Source organism: Perna viridis, chromosome 8 (assembly GCF_037379345.1).
Source record: "Perna viridis isolate PV_CMFRI_1.1 ecotype Kerala chromosome 8, ASM3737934v1, whole genome shotgun sequence".
Taxonomy (NCBI): domain Eukaryota; kingdom Metazoa; phylum Mollusca; class Bivalvia; order Mytilida; family Mytilidae; genus Perna; species Perna viridis.
This window is the reverse complement of record NC_142452.1, coordinates 20,962,048-20,986,290: the sequence shown is the minus strand read 5'-3', so window position 1 is coordinate 20,986,290 and position 24,243 is coordinate 20,962,048. Positions and strand designations below refer to the sequence as shown.

At 32.2% G+C, this 24,243-nt stretch overlaps 2 protein-coding genes across 3 annotated transcripts; both read right to left on the bottom strand.

Moving 5' to 3' along the window:
* Positions 1-125: 125 nt before the first annotated feature.
* Positions 126-10,282, bottom strand: LOC148609794 (cryptochrome-2-like). The gene is made up of 11 exons (XM_088541207.1): positions 10,180-10,282; positions 8,172-8,386; positions 7,656-7,850; positions 7,188-7,291; positions 6,628-6,782; positions 6,109-6,255; positions 4,714-4,878; positions 3,927-4,067; positions 3,092-3,243; positions 2,226-2,431; positions 126-1,798 (listed from the first exon to the last, which is right to left on the bottom strand). Exons 2-11 carry the CDS (start codon positions 8,384-8,386, stop codon positions 1,698-1,700), a joined length of 1,581 nt encoding a protein of 526 aa, XP_088397333.1. The 5' UTR covers positions 10,180-10,282; the 3' UTR covers positions 126-1,697.
* Positions 10,283-12,637: 2,355 nt separating this feature from the next.
* LOC148609793 (ferredoxin-fold anticodon-binding domain-containing protein 1 homolog) lies at positions 12,638-22,089 on the bottom strand. Of its 2 annotated transcripts, none has more exons than XM_088541058.1 (6): positions 22,032-22,089; positions 19,642-19,908; positions 18,198-18,354; positions 16,983-17,186; positions 16,437-16,556; positions 12,638-13,955 (listed from the first exon to the last, which is right to left on the bottom strand). In XM_088541058.1, exons 2-6 carry the CDS (start codon positions 19,826-19,828, stop codon positions 12,656-12,658), a joined length of 1,968 nt encoding a protein of 655 aa, XP_088397184.1. In that variant the 5' UTR covers positions 19,829-19,908; positions 22,032-22,089; the 3' UTR covers positions 12,638-12,655. The 2 variants fall into 2 exon arrangements, with proteins under 2 accessions (XP_088397184.1, XP_088397186.1); XM_088541060.1 differs by having other exon boundaries at positions 21,988-22,041.
* Positions 22,090-24,243: the final 2,154 nt, after the last annotated feature.

The following is a 24,243-nucleotide window of genomic DNA, read 5'->3' as shown; positions in this document are numbered from 1 at the left end:
TTGCTATTTGTGTTTCACAGATTAACAGATGTTTCTTTTTTATTTCTTGAAGCTCATGTTTTTAATACCTCTATAGATTTTTCATTTCAAATTTCTTCAATTCATGAAAAACTGGACACATAAAACTTTTGAAAGCAGAAACAAACTTTAATTTATTATTACCAATTTATGTCATACTCAAATAACCTAATTAAAACATCCTTTTAAGTACTCTACAATGAACAAAATACTGATGAACATGCAAAGCCTTTTTAGGAAAGATCACATACTAATACATACAGTTCTCTTCTTTGACTCATACCATTAAATATACCTAATTAGATCATATCTCCCTTATGTCACATCATCCCCACCTTAAAATGGCTGTCAAGTGAAATTCAATTTTTCAAGGAAATTAATAAGTACTGAAGTAAAGAAATGGGGGAAATATCCACAAGACAAAAGCTCTAGCAGTATATTTTAAACACAACTCCAAAAAATAGGCTACTGTTCTTGATTTATGTGGAAAAAAAAATAGAACAAGCAAATTGGTCTGGTAGGATTTAGCATTTATTGTTATCAAGCTTTTTACAAATATGTACACACAACATTAATTTTATTGGTATCAAAGTTTTTTACACATATGTACACAACATTAATTTCAATTACTGGAGTCTGTTCAAAGCCTCTCAAGTACATTGTAAAATAGACTATGGTAAAAAAAATATATCAGCTTTTTGTGAAGTATTGATAATAATTTTTTTCATGATTTACATGTACAACAAACACATGTAATTCAAAATTGTGCACTTAAACATTAATAATCATGAAATAATTTGACAACTAGTGCTAAAAAATTGTCGAGATTTTCAGGCACTGCTGCATCCCGTGAAACATTCCCAAGTCTGCGATATTTATTCTACAGCCAAAAACATGATGTATTATTTTTCTTGTGAACATCCTATAACACGGTTCATGTTTTAAAACTTTGTCACCACAATCACTAACAAGGTTAACAGGAAGATTCAAGTGCAGTTCAGCAGCTGCATCAAATTTTCAATGATTAAACTGTGGCACTTATATATCATGTTACATTGTTTACTGTCACTTGATTTGGTTCATTTGACAGAATTTGTCATATTCATATGTTTTAAGTAGCTGTCTTTGTAAGAATCATGCAAAATCTGAAAAAATTTGATGCACCCCAAAAAATGCTACCTATTTTTATTTTTGTAATTAAATTGTTTTATGGGTCTATGCTATGAAATGTGTAATTATTCATTCAAATCTGTCTGCTCTTAGGAGATATAATCAACTTTGAAATTCCAATAGATTCTATTGTATTTGAGTGTAATTTACAGAGTTATCTCCCTTAATTTTGGAATCTACAGTGTATTCTATATAATTTTTATCTCCCAAGAACATGGGTTATATGAAAAACTGAATGATAATTTCTGTTTACTATGGCAATTCAAACAAAATATCAAAAATAAAAACATGCAGACTTTTTACCCATAAATCACATTTTGCATGATTCTTAGCTGGAGTGCTACTTAAAATCAATTATGGCGTTGTCTTTATAAATAATCTACCAGATGCAAAAATATCAAACCAATAAAATCTACAATGTAGAGAGATTCTTAAAAAAATAATTGATAATGTTGGAATATCTGATTGGTGTGACTTGAAATGTCGTCAAATATTTCACTGCACATTTTTCATTTCACAAAATCTGTTATTTTAGAGTTTTTAGAACCAGTTTTCTTCTTTTTCTTTGGTGTTCCTTCTTCATTATCACTTTGTTTTCTCTTGTTTGTGTCTGAAATTTCAGCAAAATAAGTTTGATTTCCTGAAGCAAATTCAGTATTTAATGCAAGATACATGTATAAACATGTAAGTTAATTATGTTAAAATGCATGAACAGTGTTCCATTCAAATTAACATGATTTTTAGTACTCATTTCGCATTTTAAATATGGCCAATTAATTTTGTTCCAGAAAAATATCAAAAACATGTCTAATCAAAGATGTCACTGGATTTCAACAATTCTACATTTACCTTAGTTTGTGCTTTTGTCATTAAAAACACAAGTTGAAAGCCACAACCATGTGTGAACATATTTTTAAGACATTTTTTAGGGTTTCAGAGCAAGTGATGCCACATATAGTACTATTGCAAATATAAATATCAGTTTCTTTCTATCAACTATAAAAACTTTTAACTACAAAATCCAACAAAGATTTTACCATTAGAAACAGATCCTTCTTTCCTCCTCTTGTACGCCTCAGCCATACGTGAAATATTTTTCTTGCTGACAATAGCATGATCTACTATGGGTTTGGGGTAGTCCTTTCCAATAATACACCCTGCCTTCTCCTGTACCTTCAATGGGGCTGTCCAAGGTTCATAGATAAACTGTGAAGGAAAATCCTTGAGCTGAGGTAGATACTTTCTGAAATAAAAAATAGATCATCACCATACTATTGTACAAGATGACTAACATGAGAACTATGTTGCAAGATAAGTGTTACAAGATGACTTTGTCACAATATAATGCTACAATGTGACTATGTCAAATAAAGACTACGTTACAAGTTGAATATGTTACCAAATGAATATCTTACAAGCTGACAATGTTTCTAGTTGATTGTGTTTCAGGATATCTATGTTACATGAAGGCTATGTTACAAGATGGTGTTGCTATAGCATAACTATGATACAGTTTAACTATGTTATTCATCTAGCTAATGCTTTAAAAATTGTGAAAAATAGGTCATTAATAGAACACAAGTGATATCCAGCCATGTAATAGTGAAAAAAAAAGAGATTGGCAAAATGTTCAAAATGGACTAACTTGAAAACTATATTTTGGACTTTGCTGAAAATTTATCTTAACCTGTATTTTATGGAAGTAAACAACTGAGCAAAGTTTCAGTCATTGATCTATTCTTAAAGTTATCATGTGGAAAATGCCGGAGGATGGACACATAACTTTTTGAAGGATATCACATAATACTTTGCCACTGTGTGACAGGGTATAAAAAAACTCTTTCCCCTTTATTGAAAAGAGATGGATGGCAATAATATATTGAAGTTGTGTAATTGAACTTACTTGATGTATTTGCCATCTTTGTCAGTCTTTTTGCCAAATACTACAGGGCTGTAGACTCTGAAATACTGATGAAAGAATGCTGATGCTGACAACCACATCCAGTTTCCTGCATTTAAGCACCAGTCTGCATCCAATAAGAGTTCCTCAAAAACCTGCAAACATTAATTTAATCTCTATCTCAATAAAAGTTAGTTACTATGTAATATTCTTGTGTACTTTTTTAATAATAAAAAATCAAGAAATCATAATTTAAGAACTTAAAACTTTTCAGTTAACAGAATTGATTGATCGATTAATTTAATAAGATTGCATTCTCATGAATTTCAGGACTAGAACAACTGACTGATTGAACAGACTCTGCTTTGTACTTGTACAACATGCATGGACCAATCTTTATTGTGCTAGCTCACAAAAGGAACTGCCAACAGGTTGGCATGTCAACCCACTTGAACACATTTTTTACTCCAAGCCAATCAGTCATCAGTCTGGCCCCTTAAGGAGGTAGACCTACTGTCCTAGGGTAAGGGATACAACTCTTGCCAGTCATTAGAATGTTTGTATTCAGCATTTTACACCAATCTCGTATAAGCATCAAGGTAACTTGGACCGATTTCATTCTGTTTCAAATGAAAGCTTGATAAGCTTCGGTGAAATTGAATATGATAAAAACATATCATCAATTTTAAGAGTTCAGTCCCTTACCCTAGGTCTATCTCCTGAAATACTGTGTTAGATGGACAGTTTTAAAGACACTGGTGTGATTCAATCAGGGATTGCTTCCCTTCAGATGTGCCCGCTACCCTGAGACCACTGAGGCCAATTAAGAAAGCTATACCTTAACACCTTCCTCCCAATTGATCCACAAATCTCCCCTGGTTAGGAAACAAGCTACAGCATGCCTGGCTAAGTGATGGATCCAACCTTCTGTCCTCAGCTGTGTCATTATAGCATCTATAAAAGGATAGCCTGTTCTTCCCTGTAAAATACAACTACTTTAGTGGTATGACAAAATAACAGCTAGTATACAGCAAAAGTATATTAATTATTGATTCCACAGGCCCACAAGCATCCCTTCACTGACATGTTTTCCTGTACCATAGACCATATTAATTGTCTGAAAGTAATGGATTACTGAAAAATGACAATAATACATATTGTTCACTCCAATTAATATGTCCAGGTACCAAGTGTTCATCATCTTCTCACTAGTCCCTGTTGTACTGCTTAAATGTCCTGCACAACACATAAATAATCCTTTAAACTGACACTTGATTCACAATGACAACAAATACTTGAGTATATATGTTAATTTATCCATCATTTTGCCAAGTCTTCAATAATTTTATACTCATATACACTTTCCTCTGAGTGGCACTGATACCAAGTATCAGTTTGAATTAACTGTCTGTCCAGTCCAGTACTATATTTTTGTCTGACATGTCAAAAATATTTAGTAGTCCATTTGGTCACAGTTTACTGTCACCAAATTTTAACCAGTTTTGACACATCACATTTGTCATCTGATAGTGCAAGTTTACAACAAGAAAATATAAATCCATTGAAATAGTCTTACAATGATAATAATGTGTGATGTATTACCTGTTATGATGTATATTTTTTACCTCTTTCCATGCCTGTAAAAACTCTGGGTTCTCATCCCAGTCTACTTGGGTACATATAGGATTACCAACCATCTTGTCAAAGTTTGGAGATACTGAGGCTATCACATAATAAAACTCTCTCCAGAATAACTGGCCTAATAGAGAAACTGGTGGCTGGCTGTGGCCCTGTAAATCATTAATATATACCTTTAAACCTTTATTTAAAAGTCATGTTAGTTCCTGTACAGCTCCGACATTAATCAAAGTACAACATATAATGCATTTTCCCAGTATACAGGAAAAAAATGCAACATATGATTCTTATGGTATTTTGTTTTAAAAACACATGAAAACATGTTTCTCATATGTTTAGGACTGCCATGAAAAACATGAAAAACGTATGTTTAAGACTAAGAAATAAATTCGTGAAAAAACGGTAAATAACAATCAATGGTAATTATATGACTTCCATAGGACTTAATGTATGAAAAGGGTAGGATTTTCATAAAATTTAGATTTTTGTTTCTTTGTGATTTTTTTTTTAGGTACAAAAACATAAATTTCCATACTGGTCCTAAACATATGTTTCCATACTGGTCCTAAACGTAAATTTCCATACTGGTCCTAAACATAAATTCCCATACTGGTCCTAAACATGTTTCCATACTGGTCCTAAACATGTTTCCATATGTTTCGCAACATATGAATACATATGGTGCAATGTTTCCTGTGTACATGTGTATAATCTGAGCTTTAACAACAAAACTATACCATACAATGGCATGTATGGGTAAAGCGCCTTCTCGACATCACTTGATAAAAAATATTAACCAGTCAAATTTTAGTAAAAAAGATGAGACCTTGATTTATTGGCTTACAAGAGAAACATTCCTTTATTTTCGTCAGGACTTGGAAAAGCTATTTATAAATAACAAGTATCCAGAGGTTGAGCACAAGTTTAACAAATCAACAACAACCCTTAAGCTAATAAATAGGGTTTTTTTTTTTAGAGAATGCTTTTAAGTTAAAGTTTTAACAACCGCCCTTTTATGCCAATTTTCTTACCTGGCTCAGTTGGTACTCCCACATGTATAGTTAATGTTCTATTTTCCTGTAAAATCTCTTCACAGTTTTCAACCAAATTAATATTGGAAAAAAATACTTGGTGAAAGTATCCACTGAGCCTTCTCAGAAAATGAGCACTAATTTAAAAGTCTTCTTGACTGTACGCAAACACAAAAAAAATGCATTCAATGATGGTATAGCTCTTCCTAAAATGTACCAGTCACGGATGACTAATAATACCCTTAAATCATCAGAAACAATCCTTCTGGCCATTTTCCACAGACAATATCATCATTACAGAATTTCAATCAAATAAGTTCAATAAATATTTTCCGAACACTGTTAGTTTACCTTATTTTGACTGTATATTTTCTGTAGTTCATAGTAGAATATTCTTGGTGATAAGCAACCAAACTTTAGATATGGACTGAGAACTGTAGTAGCTGGTGTTATACTGTTGGGCTCTGTCTTTGGCTTCTCAAATTTACTCACCCAGGTCTGTAAAACAGTAAGTTTTTAGTGTCAATATTTTCAAATACAATTGATCCATTGTTGTTTATCTCCATTGACCTTTTTTTAACAAATTCATTATGTTTTCTCATGAAATTACCTCGATCAGCATAGGTGTCAAGTTTACAAAAGGATGTAGAAATATAAGTAGACAAAGATACCATGGCATTGTAGAAATAATTACCCATCTGTAAAGTACCAACTCTGAGGTGTTTTCACAAAAAATCTTAGTACATGGGTCCAATTTATAGAAGTTTACTCAAGTTTTTATTTTAAATCTTTCATGCATTGAAAGCATTTTTAAAATTACGGAAACAAAAACACTGCACTGTGTGAGAATCCTTCTAGAAATACACTTACTGTTCTCTTCATCAGAATTGCCAGTCTATCAAGTGCCTCCATTTCTCCTCCAGGGAACAACATGGGACCACAATCTTTTCCATCTTTACCCAGATCATGTAAAGTTGGCACTCTGTACTCTTTTTCATAGTCATTTGATAGTTTAGTTTTAATTCCTGATAAAAACAAAGGAAAACTAAGACACTATTCTTTCTTCCAAGAAAAGCACTTTGTCTCAAAAAAAGTGTCAATAAAAAAAAACAAAACAAAAAAAAACAGATTTGAAGCAAATATCAACGGCCGAATTAGAATTTCAGATTAGAGGGGCAAAAAAAACCAGTTTACAGCAATTTAGAACATTTTGAGGGGTCGAAATCATGACTTTATGCAAAACAAAATATTTTTTTCCAAATTTCAGGAGTCTACCCTCTATGAACCTGCGCTTGATTATGAGAATCATTTTGAACAATTTTCATCCTTGTGAAATTCAAGAACATAACAGTTCATGAAAAAGTTTTAAGTAAATGAATCATTTAAACATGTTACAAGGAACAACATAATAATAATAATAGGTCTCTAACCTATTGGATTGTCTACAGGTTTTGGTGGTGCTCCAAGCTTGGACAGAACAGTCTGTAATCTCTGATAGGTCATTGGAGGAGATCCACCATTGACTTTAATCACCCTTGTACAAGTAAAAAACATTACTGTGTTAAAGATTAAACTCTAATGGCAGATTTGTTTCCATATCCAGTTCCTTCACTTTTTTTACTTACACTTAACCTCAGTAGCAAGCCCAAAAGATCAATCTTAAAGTTATTTCTCATGACACCATAAGAAAATATGGTAGCACTCAAATCCGAATTTTTTGTAATGGTTTATGGTAAATTAAGGAAAAAAAATTCTGTTCTCACATTATAGTTTGGAAACCAAAATAATGAGAAATTAAGGTTTAATTAAGCATGTGGAAGTTGTATGAGCTTCTTTAAGAATAAAAAGAAGCATTTCATTGAAATAGCCAATTTTTGCACAGAATACAGTTCACTTACTTCTCAGTATCAAATAGTGTATGTGTAGTGTGTGTGATGACAGTGATCCCTGATTTCTCAGCCAGGGCCTTTATTGTAGCATCTCTCTCCTTAGCATAGGGTTCTATATCAATCTCAAAGGTCAAGTGAGTTATCTCCCATTGTTTGAAGAGCTTAGGAAATACTTCAGCTGGCTTTCCTTTCACAACATGCAATCTGAAAGTGATGAATCATATTTAAGAAATGTCAGGTTTTCTGAATTTGTTGTTTTTAAAAACGTTTAAAGTGATGACCTTTAAATTCAAATTTTCATATATGTATAAATTTCTTTTCAGGAAAAAAATATCAATGATATAATGTAAATTTGGGGGTGGAGATGAAATATCTTCTGACACGTACATGAAAGTAAATTTGAATTCCTGATGAGTTAAAGACCATGAATTGGTGACCATTTTTCAAATTTTTGTTTTTTTCATCCCATGGAAAATGCTACAAGGATGAACATTAACATCTATATTAATAGTAGGTTATAAACACCTAGAGTTGTACTTCTGAAGACTGCTATCAAGGTCCTGTAGTGACTGAACCAGAAACCGCCACCTGTTGACACCAACATGCGCATTGGCAGGAAACCAGGGGTCTAACACAAAGACTGGCTTAACATCTACTGCACCCTCACATGCTGCTAACAATGCTGGGTTGTCATGGAGACGCAAACCCTTCCGGAACCAATGAATGGATCTCTTTGTCATCTAAGATAAGGCAAAGTCACCACTTTTAAAATTACATTAAAATATTCCTTGGTATAGTTGATATAATAGTATACGTTGGTGTTCAGCTAAAAATGGTAATTTAACACCATTTCATAAATCAAATACCAATAAAATTTGCTAAGGAAGGCAGGAGAAAAGGGAAAGATAGTGCAGTAACCTCAAACACACATTTTTTTCTTTGGCTTATGAAATAAATTAACTACAACAAAACTGTGAGCATTATTTGATAAATTGCACCAAATGGTTTTGAATCTCAAATAGTAATTATGTAATAAAGATTCTACGAAAGATTCATTTTATTCCATTCAGTGTTGTAGAAGGAGTCACCGATAAGAAAAGGGTACCCCATGTCAAAGAATAACTACATGTAAATTTATTAGGTTATCGAACAAAGTGATTTCCTTGGTCAAGAAATTAACATTTGCCACAAGGCGGATTGTGGCATCTGGTAACTCTTAGTTCCTGATATTAGAGAACTCTTCATTTTGTTATACAGTTAGCTTTATTTATTGCAGCATAGATAAGGTTTATTGGTTAATCTTGTTTTACCAAGTATAATTTTGTTTGCTTGTTGATCTCCACAGTTACACATATTTGTCTTGACAGATTGAAAGCGTGATTATTTTTACACTCCTTTAGACACTAAGTTTTCTCACATGCAGGATACCCAAATGAAAGGTAAACGCACAATAAACAAACACTCTTATCGTGCAACAGATGAACAATGAAAAATAATAATTTTAACATATTGAAGAAAGAAAAAAGCGAAAATAAAATTAATGAAATTATATAAATAAATAATAACAAAAAAATATAAATATAACAGTTGAATCAAGGAAATAATCAAAGTACAAAAATAAACAAACCCTTCCATGGTGCATTTAAATGAACACTGGTATCATGCATTTAAACAAACGTTTCTATCATGCATTTAAACAAATGCTCCTTAGGTACATTTAAACGAACACTTCTAACATGCATTTAAACAAATGCAAAACAATGTGTAAACACGATAAACGATGCACAAAGGCTTAAATGGGAAATGTGAACATTTCAAGGAGTGTATGTGTGGTTGATGAACAATACCATAAAAAATTTAGAAATTTTTACTCCTCTTTTTGTAGGTGTTCAAGAATGGTATTTTTTTGTCATCACAGTTCGTCATTTTTTAAGTCTATTATAGTAAACTGCATCAATGTACAACATGTAGGTTGTTAAAATAAAGACTCATTTCTATTTATAATAATAGGACATTCTGATTGAATGATGTATAGGCAGAAGCCCTACAAAAGAATCTTCTATCAATTACTGGGGAAGGAGTAGTTCTCATGAACAGATTTTTCATCCTCTCCTGTGAAACGAGTTTGTGCCCTAAATTTATGAAAAAACATAGAACAGATTACTGTTATTTATATAATAAGCTTTTATAGAACAAAATTCATTGTGGAATAAACATTTAGTGAGTAGACTAGCGAGAATTGGTTATGAAAGAGCGAGGTCTACATTCTGACCAGTCCTTGTACTTGTTATTGATATTGGAATTGTTTACATCTTATTTCTAGTTTGTTTTTTTGTTTTTTGTATTTCTGGTCTCATTGGTGTCACATTACGGCTGAAATATTAGTGTTTTTCGTTGAGTGCACCCACGGAAAGTGAGCTAACTCCCACGAAACGTGGTAGACCGAAAAGGTTTTACTGCAAATCGTGACATACTTAATGAAAGAATATTACTGTGTTTATAAAAACGAATGTAACAAATATGCATGACTTACATTAATATAACTACCAAGACAGGTTATCGGTGTGCAATGAAATAGCAAATAAAACGTAATGGCCCGAGTCCGATACGGGGTTGCGTAACCACACAAAATGGCGCCAAATAGATAATACCAAAATCGGTAATGGGAAAATCATGTTACCGATCCGGAAAAAGAATTAATCAGATACAAAACTTAAAGTACATAAATAAACACATGTGGTAATTTTTTAATATGTTATCAACTTTGATATATAATGAGAATATAGGTTTGGTGTGTATATATGTGCCAAAAAGACAACAACCCAACCGGGATGAAAATGTCAGCCCAAGGCCACCCATTGGTTCTCGAAGAACGACGAGGAAATCCTTATACCACAGGGCAGGCGTCAGCGGGCCCCAAACATTATACACAGGCACAGCGAAAGAGCTCTAGTTGCCCCCTATATACTTAAGTAACATAACTTTGGCGTGAGTATACACACCCCCTTTAAAATCTGGTCATTGTGGAAAAATAGTATACAATTAAACACACCTAAAAATCAGTTAAAAAAGGTCTGAGTCCTTTGTTACAATGGAAATAAAGTAACTGAATATAAATTACATAAATCAAAACTATAAGGGCTACTAGCAGCTAACTGACTTGCATACGTGCCAGCTCCACACCAGTTTAAACCTACAAAAAGTTATGTCCCCGTCGAATGTAAAATCAATCCAAATTCTTCCGATGTTGGTTGAGAATCACGGTACATCATAATCATACAATAAGGACACAATCCATGTCATGCCAAAAACTACTTTTAAATATATAATGTTTTATTTTCTATGTAAAGACCCTATGAGCGAATGAATGTTATTAATACCAAAAAATGTTATTTTGAAGAACGATTGGACAACAATATCATAAATCTGTCCCTTACGAATGAGCCTATTCAACGGTTTAGTTTACTTATTGGATGAGTATTGAGCTTTCCGTACTTTGTGTAAAATATAGTTTGGGTGATACCGCACATTTTAATGGTACATCTGTATTTGAGAATGAGCTCCTTGTATCGGTTGAAATAATTGGGGAATGTTTTTACGAGCTTATTGTTATATCGAAAACCTTGATGTAGTAATTTCTCAGTAATATGAAGATTTCTGTCGTAAAAATCCGAACTATTATTACAAATACGATCGAGCACATCGAATAAATGGTGATATAGCCTACGAGAAAGTTTTATAACAAGAATTTGAGCGCTGTAAGCGTACAAAAATTAGTCTATATATAATATGGAGATGGAGATGTGTCTGCTATAGGTGCAACACAATTTCACTTTTAAAGCTGTTTCTGAATTTATTTGAAATTTTTGGTGGAGGTCTTTTTTTTCTTTTATGTATTAAGAAGACAAAAACTAGATCTTTTCAGTTCTTTTTTTTTTAATTTATGACATGGAACCATAAATTACTTTAAAGAGTCAAGCAAAGATAATAAATTTGTTTGCATGCCATGGTAAGAAATAAAACATCCTGAGGGTTACTGCAACTGTCAGTTCACTTCATGTTGATATGCTATTCATTGTTACAAACAATAACAGGACTTTTGGATTGGTCTGATCAGGAAACATTTAAGTAGCTAAAGTGATTATAAAGTGGTTTCAGTTGTTCGAAATATACATCCATTTCTTTAACAAATAAGATACTGTTTAGTCAATATCCAGTGATTTTTCTACACATGAATTAGAGCTGAAATAAACCTGTTTCCAAATGCCAAAAACATGATAATTTTTCCATTTTTTCCCTAAAATTCCCAAAATTCTTTAATTCATTTTTTTCAATATGAAATGTCTAGTGAGTGCTCACCAAATAAAGTGAAAATAAAAAAAAATCATAATTCCCTATTCCCTCACTCCAGTATCTTTAATTAAGAAAGGTGTCAACCTAGGAACTCATGTAAACAACTGTTCTTCATTTTGATGAAATGTACACAGCCATATGTGCTACATATGATAATCATACAGTGCTCGATTCATATGATAATCATATATGGTAAACCATGACTCTTATGTGCAGCACATTTGCCCGTGTAATTGTCTTACTAACTACCCATTTTGTTATAAATTTTGATATTATTTCCCAAATTGAAGAGCACAGCCACCTTAAAAAAAGTACAAAAATCACTGATATCAACAAAATGCATGTAGAAATTGACTGCTGGTTAGGGAGGAACCAATTGATTATTGATTTTTTGTTTTCATGTGAATGAATAAAAGAACCTGTGTTTTTGCTTGAAAATATTTTTAGCATAAACCTTCATATTGTGGGAAAAAAAACAACAAATAAACTTAGAAGATAAAATATACATATGCTATGGAACTAATGATAATTAATGATAATTAAATAAATGTGTAATTATTGGTTGATATCAACACACTTCCTGTTTTTTTTCCTCAGGAATCAAGATATACATAAATATACCAATAAAAGATTTCAAGTGACTTCCAATATTTTTATTATCTCAAAGTAATTTTTAAAACTTTAGCCGCCTCTAATCTAATTACACTTTGTAACTTCCAACTTGTATTGTATGACAACACTTTGTCATGTGATTGAAACTGTAACCTATAGCAACGACTCATGCGACCAGAAGTCTCACATATATAACTGTCAATCAGACTAACAGACAAAATACAGTCTTTTGCCACATCCCTAATGACATCAAAAAGAAAATGTTCGTTAAAGTCTTCTTTTTCATTTTCCCAGAAACTCATATCATGTTCATACATTACTGGGTATAGACTAACAGGTGTATAATGTAATACATTCCTATCCTCTATCCAACATTGCTTAGAAAAGTCTATAACACTTGAAAATAAAAGCTCTACACAAGGGAAATGAAATGCAAATTTGGTCAACAAAGTTAAATCTATCACAAATATGACAAAATTGTTATATACTCCATCTCTAGTCACTTGGTGGAACCATAAATGACAAATTTCTGATAGCTGTTCAGATTTAGTATCTTTATCACTCAGTTCTATAGCTCCTATTTTAGAAAATATCCCACTTTTTCTTGCAGATCCTTCACTAAGACGTAGTGTAGTTTTCATATCACTGATACATTCATTCAAACAAGAACACAATATTTCACATGTGGCAATCAAATCAGCAGTAGAATTTGCTTCCTTTAAACTTATAACACCTAACATTTCAATTGATATAAGACTAGTATCTGGGCTGATTTTACAGGGTTTGACAACCTGACCTGTCATACTATGTAGCTTTAAGTTCTTTGGTTTACTGTTAATTTCAGACTTATTGAACTTAGTATCTGAAACGAAATCATTGCATGACTTTGAATTGTCATTTGTTTTGTCTTTAGCGAAACTATTATCCTTTGCTGCTGGAAAATCTCCTTCAGACAAATCATCATCTATAATCAAGTCTAGTAAATCTGTGTAATGTTGAAGCATAGAAAATCTTAAATGCTGAAAATTTCCAATCTCAGATTCATGTGTTACCTCCCCCAGTTGTTCAGTTTGATCTATATTTCTACAGCAGAAATTGCCCAGTGAGTAAATTTCATAGCTTTGACTTTCATTTGTTTCAGAAAAACTTTTGGTTCTGTAAAAAAATTCATCTATATAATCAACTTTTTTAGATGACATAACTGTATCCATAGCAACCATTGTACTATCCTCTAACACTGGATCTGGTGCATGACAAAACTCAGAACAAAAACAGTGGTTAAGGTTGTCTTCTAATACTTTGTTAATGTGAGAAACTGGATGGCCTTCTTCTTGTAATAACATTCTGAAATTATTTAAAAAGGAAAAGTTTGCTAGAAAATAACTAATATAAAAAAATCATTTGAAGATGCCAATATACAAAGTAACGATAAAACCAAATAATATGTCTTATATAGACAATAAAGAATAAAATGCTAACACTTCAAAAGCAAACATTACAGGTATTTTGAAGAGGGTGGTTGTTTTATATTAAAGTATTGGGCTCTATGCATCTTTTATGAAGGAAGTGTTTGTGACATAGTCATAAGATTGTTTATCTAAAGTCACAATCTTTTAAATCATCTGATCATCTGAATATGAATAAAATGCTTTACAGGGCCCAGTTTGATATGACTGCAGAAGTCAAGCCCTGAACAGCTGGGGCAAGTATGGACAACCCATTCAAACTTCACACAGCTTTTTTTTATTGTGATTACACATTTGATACAGGATAAGAACCCATTTTCACCCTTCATTCCTAAATGACTTCCAATATGAATCCCAACCTTCCTTTGAGGATATGGTACTTTGTTGTAGAATTTTAAAAAGATCAATTCCCTTTGACTCAAGTTATCATCCAGAAATAAGAAAAATTCTTGTTTCTGGTCCCTTTAAGACCACAAATACTTTATTGGCTCAAGTCACAACCCCAACAAAACAATGGAGTATGGCACTTTGTAATACAATTCAATAGAGATCCATCAGTTTTACTCCAGTAATTGTCTGGACATCACTTGTTTCTGGCCCCTTTTTTGGCCCCTTACTTCTAATTGATTTGAGTCATAGCCTGTAAAATTAATCAGAGCCTTCATTTGGTGAAATGGCACTTTGTTGAAAATTGTACAAGGATCAAAGTACTTATAGCAGGTTTTTTTTCTAGGATTCTGAAAGCTTTAGTCACTTTCGTGTGAGAAAATGAGCACCATTTTAATGGTATATTTTTTTAAAGTAGTACTTGCACTTGACATAAGATATTTCATAATCATCTGCTATTTACAGCACTGTGTAAAGACATGAAATAAAACTTCAATGTACATTGCATATGAATAAAGCACATTATTTTTTTTCTACTATCATGCAAGCATGTTTTCCAGAAAATCCCATACCAGAGATTAAATTAAAAATGAAACTCCCCAGCCTATAGGAATCATCAAAAATATATATCTCTTTACACTCTAATACTTAAATCAGGGACATACATCCCTGGCAAAATTTTAAATGTCTTAAATACAAAAAAAATGCTGTTTTCTTCATAGAAATACAAAAATACATCTAGCATAGATATAGACATGATTTGCCTTAACATGCACCAGTACTGCATGCATTGGACAGATATAAAAAGTTTCAAATAGGTATTTCCCCTGTGTTGCCTCATGATATTCTATTTTTAGAACAATTTCAACTGTGCTTTTGGGATCAAGACCAAGTTAATGACAAATTGATGTCATTATTTCACAGTTATATTTAGTATTGTCCTGAGGAGTTAATTGATAGCATTAATGATATTTTCAAGACCTTAAATATTGCAGATATGCAACTACAAAATGTAGTGACAAGGGGGTTACAAGCTTGATGTACAAAAATAAATGATAAATAACTTTTATGTCATTTTGATACAAACTTAATGAGAAATAAAGGAATTTTCCCAGCAGAAATTTTTACCAGCATTTGAACTTTATAGACCTTAAAGTCACAAATGAGTGACCAAGAAATCGACATTAACTCCATGTGCCTGATAAGTGTGAATTAGGTTATTGTTTACACAAAATTCTGACACCTGTTGAGAGTTGTAACTAACTTGGGGTAATAAAGTATTGTCAATTTCGCCACTTGACCAAATGTTGGGCTGACAGCTATTTATGTTTTTTTTTGTACTTTCAAAGAATTCGGGTGACAAAATGAGACTAGATAATTTTGTTAATCTGAAAAGGCTTTGGTTGATGATGGAAATGACAAGTGCTAGAAAAATCACTGCTTACAGTCAAGTTATTGTCTGGACATCAGGAAAATGCTTTTCTGGCCCCATTTTGACCTCATATTTTTAAGATAATAAAGTCTTAACCCCCTAAAATCAATACCAGCCTGAATTTTGTGGTACAGAATATTGTGGAACAGTACCTAAGACATTCATATGCTTTAACAGGAGTTAAATGTATTTAAATGTATTTATACAAAATGTAACTGCAATTTTTTTGGGGTTGTATAAACATGCAGTGTGAATGGTGTTTAAATTTTGTTTTGTTTTGTTTAATACCAGTAATTGAATTATTTCTTCAACTATGTATTTCACATTTAAATAACATCTTCTATTAGTTGGTGTACCAATATATAAATCAAGCTTCACAGATATTATTCATCATGTGCACCACAGCAAAGTGTATTCATATTCCATTTTTTGGTATCATTATAAAAGGGAAAAAATGATAAGAAATCATAAATGCTTGTCTATCCAATATACTAAATAGTATGGCCCCTTGGTTTTATATTTGTATGATTATACATGTACCTGTTCATGTGACAGTTTATAGAGCAGTATCTATCTGGTTTTTCTGGAATGTTGACAACCTCTCCTGGGGTGAAAACATGAGTTATGGCCCTTTCTGTGTTGAAGCCTTTATCTTGACTCCTAAGTTAAATTTAAATTATAGAAAACCAAAATATTATGGATGGAGTGTCAGTGACATCCTATACATGTAGATGCCGTGAAATATGAATGGCTCAAAAACCTGATGGATGTGACATATGCATTAAGGAAGTGATCGTTGAATTTTTTAACAAAGATCTGCAGAGTGTGTAATGGAAGTCTTGCATGTTCCTGTTGATTGAGATATCAGACACCAAACAAAGTCAAAGTGTTATTTGAGTACAAATAGCTGGGTCCTTCATATAAGTAAAGCCTAAAATCATTTTATGACTTCTTAAATAAAAGATAAGTTGACAGTGTTTCATTGCAATACCAAACTAAATCTTGTATAGCACAGGAACCATATAAATAAGGTAATTTTTAACAAATATTAAAAGTTTTTAATCATAGAAAAATGTATTAAATTACCTGAACCCTGTGCAAGAATATTCAGGAAAATCACTTGCGACAAAAGACCACACTTCTCTTAAAATAAGGCCAGCATTGGCTGCCATTGAAACCACCTGCCAGCTATCAGGCCATGCTCTCATTGGTTTATCTGCAGGGGTACCACCTTGACCTTTACATAAACTCATCAGAATTTGACCTCTCTCTGATAAGTTGTTAACAGCACTGAAATAACATTAAAACAAAAACTTACTAATTAAACTATACAGCTAAATTTTACAAGTATGGCTCTAAAATTCATACAGCTAGCAATAAATGGTGATACACCACTAATAAAGTTCAAACCTTTAGGTACATGTAGCATATGAACTTAATATGACATTTTTTAGAGAAAAAAAACACCCCTATGACATTCATTTCCATAAGAAACCTGTAAGAAACCAATTGTTGATTTTCTAGTAAAACAAAAATCCCCACACCAGTTTTATGCAGGATACCCTTAAAAACATTTGTACCAAGTTTGGTTTCATTTGGTCCAGTAGTGTCAGAGGAGAAGATTTTGAAAGAAATAACATTAAAAACAGCAAAAAACGTTGTAAAAGGGCAATAACTCCAACATGGCTTAACGGAATAAAATTTGATTGGAGAGAGATCTCATCATGCTGAACACTTTTACCTAATCAGAATTTAGCTAAATCTAATGGTTTTGGAGATATCTGTGAAAAAACTAATGTCTGACCCTTATGTTTTATTTTTAGTTATGGTGGCCATTTTTTCAGACAAATCAAAATTCCCAACACCAGTTCTATGCAGGATACCCCAAGGAACATTAATACCAAGTTTGGTTCCAATTGGTCAAGTAGTGTCAGAGGAGAAGAGTTTTGAAAAATTGTTAAAGATGACAACGGACGCCAAGTGATGGCAATAGCTCAAATGGCTTTCAGCCAGATGAGCTGAAAAAATGTGTGTGGTTCCGGTCACCTCTTTGAATAAAACAGGGTCAGTAGGTTGGAACAAATTTTATCCTGTCTTTTTTTTTTAAACAAATTACTAGGTTGTAGGTTGACTTGAAATGTCGTCAAATTCTGCAAGATGAATGTATAAGTGTTCAATGAATACATTAATAACAACTGATTACTAGACAATCATCTTAACATGAATGAGACATTAACAGGTTAAAACTTGGGTTGGTCAGGTGACTTGAACCACACATTTTTTTTTATTTGGCCTAAGTACCTGGTAAAGAAATCAGACAAGAGCTTCCTGTTCTTCTTATGATTAGATTTACCACCAGAGTGGGGAAAGTTGAAGATTATTCTGTCAAACTTCTCACCAGTCAACCGTAAATCTACATGTAACATAGTAGCATCTGTTTCCAACAGGACAGTCACACCTAAATATGAACAGTTCAAAGTTCAGTCATATTTAAAGTTTAATATAATAAAAAAATGCTCTGATATTATTTATAATATAATATAAGGGATCCAGTGAATTTAGTCAGGACCTGGTTTCATAAAGAATCTCAAATTGAGACTTTCCTCAAATCCTTCCTCAACTCAAATTTCAACCAAACAAATCACTTCAAACTGAAGATTTGAGAAAAACTCCAGGATTTTAGGAAAACCTCAATTTTAGATTTTTTATGCAACCTAGGTCTGTTGTTATATTCACAAAAATATTAGCATTAAAATTTTAGGAAATGTATTATAGTATTCTACAGAAATGAAATATACAAACAGACTCTGCTATCTGATTAGCTAGTTCAACAAAGAACAAAAATTATACATCGTCAAGCAAAAATAAAAAGTAAATCATTTTGATGGATTTGAATTTTTGTTTTCTTTTTAGAGCTGTCTAAGATGATATAGACCTATATATTTACAATTTGAGATTTCTAACAATTTCTGTATGCCTATCAAAGACAGGTCTACTATGGTATACAAATGTCCATCCATCTGTCCACTTTATGTCATCCCATAACTTGAGAACCCCTCATTAAAAAAAATTCAAACTATGATGGTCTCATAGTCTATATACATTTTGGAGAAAATTCCAGTCAAGAACACTTACACAATTATTTGTTATAACGGTCTGTATGCTTTTTTAAAAATTTTTTTTAGTTACAGAGTTTTGAGACTCCATATTTTTTATGGGATTTTTTTTTCACATGGTACACTAATTGTGGGGACAGGTGTTTTATGTGGTCAGGGTACAGCTGTTCATTATTAGAAACTTAGTGTATGACTTAGTGTTTTTGTTGTTTATTGATACCCAACAAGTATTTTGTTTATCTGTGTGGACTTTAACAATAGCATTGAAAATTGGGCGGACTTACCCAAATGGTTTTCTGTAAACCTGGCATTTTTTGTGATCTAATAATTTTTGCTATAGTGACAATGGAATGAAAGTTAGTATTTGTCTTTGTTAATACACAATGTATATGTAATCATGAAAGAGTAATTAAGGGAACCAAGGTTATAGGAGTAATCAAAAGAATCAAGGGACAAAGACCAGACATGAAAAACAGACATACACAACAAAGAACATAAAGTAACTAAAATCATACATACAAAGTAACAAAAGCAAATAACAACTCAGACTCCACTAAAAACTGGGAGCATGGACCAGGTGAAAATAAATAACCACAAACGTCATTAAATTTTACAGTATTATTTCATACCTTCTCTTTTGAGAATGTCAACGTTTTCCATGGCAGCTTTATGTTTCTGTATAGATTCCTGTGTTTCAATGCTTGTTGACACCATCACCTTTCTGTACTCTGGTGGTATAAACTTCACCATGGCAACAGAAAATGAGAAATCTCCTTCACCTACCAACAACACCCTTCCATTATAAGTGGAATTCATTTCTATGGTTCTTAACAACGTAATAAACTTGCGATCATATCCTTATGAAGACAAATACCACATCTTTCTCTCAATTGGAGCTAAAATCAGAAGAATAAAGAAATGATACGAAGGCATTTTATCACAGTATAACTAACACACACATTCTATTACAGGACATGTAGTTGGCTTGAAGTCAGAGTCGTGTGTTCAAAATGGATGACATCCTATCTGCAAGAATAATCAATGGAACCAAAATTCTAGTGAAAATCAAAAGAATGTAATCTAGGAACAAAGACCAGACATGAAAAACAGACACAAAAAACAAAGGACATAATGTAACCAAAATATTATGTACAAAGTAACAGAAGTAAATAACAACTCAATCAATATAAAACAAATAGTGAGCTATTTTTCTTTCATCATTTTGAGTCTGCTGTCTGTTCGTCCTTTAATGTTTTTTTTTTTCAAAGATCTTATTATTTGAAATCAGTGTAGGGATTGCCAAAAAAATAAAATGGTAAATAATGCATCATTTGTGATATCCTTTATCCAGTATGTGGGAATTATCACTGAGTATACTAGTCGGTCAAAATTACATGACTGCTATATATAAATAAACTACATGTATATACACCTAGGTGAATAGAATACAAATTTCAGTCATTACAACTGATGTCCTTGCATTAAAAATATAATTAAGTGAATACAGGACATAGAATTGGGTTAGGAGCTAGGGTGTATCCTTCAATTTGTTCCTAGTACCTAGGACTTAATATAGTAATCTAGGGAACCAAGATTCAAGCGGCAAATCAAAAGAATATATTACAAACTAGGACAGTGAAAATAGACACAAACACCAAAGAAATGAAATAATAAAAAACATAAATCCCCATAAAGCTAGAGGCCCGGATAATAATCCAGCCATGTTTTTGAATAAATTTGCAGAAGAGTTATCTCCATTTCTTTGAAATTTTTCTTTCAAAAATCTATAAATGATGGTAAAATTCCAGAAGACTGAAAACAGGCTAGTGTAGTATCCATTTTTAAAAAGGGTGACAAACATAACGCTATAAACTACAGGCCTGTATCCTTAACAGCTATTTGTTGTAAGATCCTTGAACATGTATTAACAAGTACATGTAACATCAGGAAACATCTAGGCATAAATAATATTTTAAGTGATTGTCAACATGGTTTTAGAAGTAAACGCTCATCCAAAACACAACTAATAACTTGTGTTCAGGACATAGCTAAATCATTATCAGAAGACAGCCAAGTAGATGCAGTTCTTTAAGATTTCTCAAAGGCTTTTGATAAAGTGCCTCATGAAAGGTTAATACACAAACTAAACTATTATGGAATTAGAAATAATAATCTTAATTGGATAAAAGATTTTTTTATCAGACAGACAACAACAGGTCATTTTAAATGGCACTCAATCTTCTAAAATATCTGTAGATTCAGGTGTCCCACAGGGTACTGTATTGCACCCTACCCTATTTTTATTATTTATTAACGATCTGCCGGAGCATCTATCTAGTAAAGCCCATCTTTTTGCTGACGACTGTTTATTATACAGGATAACAAATAAAATAAGTGAATCTAATGAATTACAAATGGATCTCACAAATCTTGAACTGTGGGAATCAGAATGGCAAATGAAATTTAATCCAGAAAAATGCTATGTCATAAATATTTCTAAAAAAAAGCTAAACCAAATTCATTTCAATATAAACTGCATAACCACATACTTGAGACTGTACCAGACAGCAAATATCTTGGTGTCACTATAAGCAGTGATCATGATTGGGGTCCACATATTAATAATATAACGGCGAATCTTTTTAAAAAAAAAAAAACATACAAGTCCTTGCAAGAACTTCCTTCTTGTTCTTGTTCTTTTTTTTTTGTTGTTTTTTTTTTTATTAAAAGAAAGTTAAAAATCAATTCTGACAGATGCTGTGAAAGTATTATTATTCGTGGGGTACCAAGTTTGTGGTTTTCGTGGGTTGGGTAAAGTCCCTTAAGCTTACAAGACTACAGACTATATATATAGCTACAGTACAAATAACAGCATGTCAACAACAGTATAATTTACTATAAACTGTTTATAGTGTCCCTGGTCAATATTAACTTAATTTCGACAGGTTTAGGTACGTTTCGTAAACAGAAATTACTATAAGTTTGGTTATAAGAATCTGGAAATACAAAAGCAAACTACCAAATTGTCCATACTGACAAATAATAGTAAACAAACACACGTGCAATGTAGTCCTACCAAAAAAACGTCCGGAGTTGCCCGGAGAGTTTTAAAAGCGCCCGAATAATACACATCTTGAAAAAAGACGTTTAATTGTTGAAAATCGGACTTTCAGGTTACAATGTGAGAAGAATTTATTATGTGTGTACTAAAACAATCATAATTCGTAATGCACGTGTATATTGCATTGTTGATGCATTACCAAAAATGTACCTCTGATCGCAAGGTTTTTTTTTAGTGATATATATATATATATATGAAAAGGTAGGCATTTTAGTTGCAGTATAATCGATAGGGGTTAATATTTCAAAATAGGCTATATATTTACACATGGATTACATAAATGCATTACATAAATATAATTTGGTGTCTGTTTTTCATTGTCAGAATACATGAATGGGGTGGGTAAAAATTTTTGGGCCGCACACCCGTACCCTTTTACCTTTAACTTTATTCCCTTTTTTTCATTTGCAAGTTTCTTTGTTCAAAATGTTGCTATTTCAGTAATAAGGAGTAACAGTTGATTTTTTTTAACGGACTGGTTTTCAAAAAGCAAAACAAAAACAAACAAACAAAAACGAAACGTTAATAAATTAACGTTAATCTATTACATTTCGTCCCCCTTCCGTCTGAAAACCTTGTTTTACTTAGACATTTTATTATATGTATTCAATAAATCAAGTTGGTTAACATGAAGACAACTGTATGATCACTTTAATTTATAATTTCTTTACTAATGTACTCTACTAAATGTTTTCTAGTATGCCAGTGGCATTTAATTATAGTTTTTTTTTTCACAAAGTTCAATATTAACGAAATCCACGTGTGAACTTCATTGCATTTTTAGTTCACATGGCCATAAGCCAAGTGAGTTAATGCCATCACTTAGCGTCCGTCGTCGTCGTGGACAAATTTTCGAAAATCTTTTCTTCTGAAACTGCTAGACCGACGTGACGTAACCTTGGTATGATTGTTCCTTAGAGTATTGTGCAAAAAATTACCATTGGGATTTATGATCCATGAAACAACATGCCCGCCATTACTAAAAAAAAAGAAATAAGGGGTCTTAAGGCAGTTTTTTTTTTTTTTTTTTTTTGCCAACAATTCAAAAACCGTTGCCTTTAGCAAAATTCTTGCAGAGGGTAATATTGTTCAGCATCAATAGACGGACCTCTGTCGAATATATCATTTGTTGTAGGAGTTCAAGTACGGCCCGCGAAACAACTTTTTTTGGCATTTTTCGCATGTACAACTTTGAAAATCTTCTTCTCAAAATCCATTTATAGAATTCAATAAAAGTTGGCATATTTAATTGTTCCTAAGGGTATCCAACACAAAATGACCGTTTTTTCTTTATTCTCGAAAAAAAAAACAGTTTCTCGACTGTTGTAGGAGTTAATTACGACCTCTAAAACAGTTTTTTTGTCATTTTTCGCATGTGCAACTTTGAAAATCTTCTCCTGTAAAACCGTTGTACAGAATTCCATGGAAGTTGGCATATTTGTTCCTTAGGGCATCCCACACAAAATGACCGTTGGGATTTTTAATCCGTGCATGAAAAAAAACTTGGCCGTCGTTACTAAAAATAGAACATAGGAGTCAGAAGGCAGTTTTTGCAAATAACTCAAAAACCGTCGCCTTTTGCAAACTTATTTGCAGGGTAATATTGTTCAGATTCATGAAACCGACCAATGCAGAAAATTTCAAAACGATTCGTCTACTGATGTAGGGGTTATGGCTCCTGAAACAGTTCTTACTTTTTTTAAATGTTCAACTTTGAAAATCTTCTTCTCTAAAACCATTTAAAATCAGTTAATGAAAATAAGCATATTGGTTTTTTTAGTGTATTGTGCTACAAATGACATGTGATTATTTTATCCATGAATAGATATGGTTGCCCATACTATAAACGGAACATAAGGGTAGGAAAATAATTCAAAAACCGTTTCCTCACCTTTAGCAAAATTTTGGTTCAGGTCACAAAAATGCTATTAAAGCATTTCCTGCATTTGACAATTCAATTAATTTAAACTTAGCCCTTCTCATTCCTCGAATTTTTCAAATAAGCAAATGTTTAACCAGATGAGCGATTCAGGCTCTCTTGAGCCTCTAGTTTCTTGACATTTGCACGAAAACCTTTTTAGTTAGATATTTTATGATATATTTTCACTAA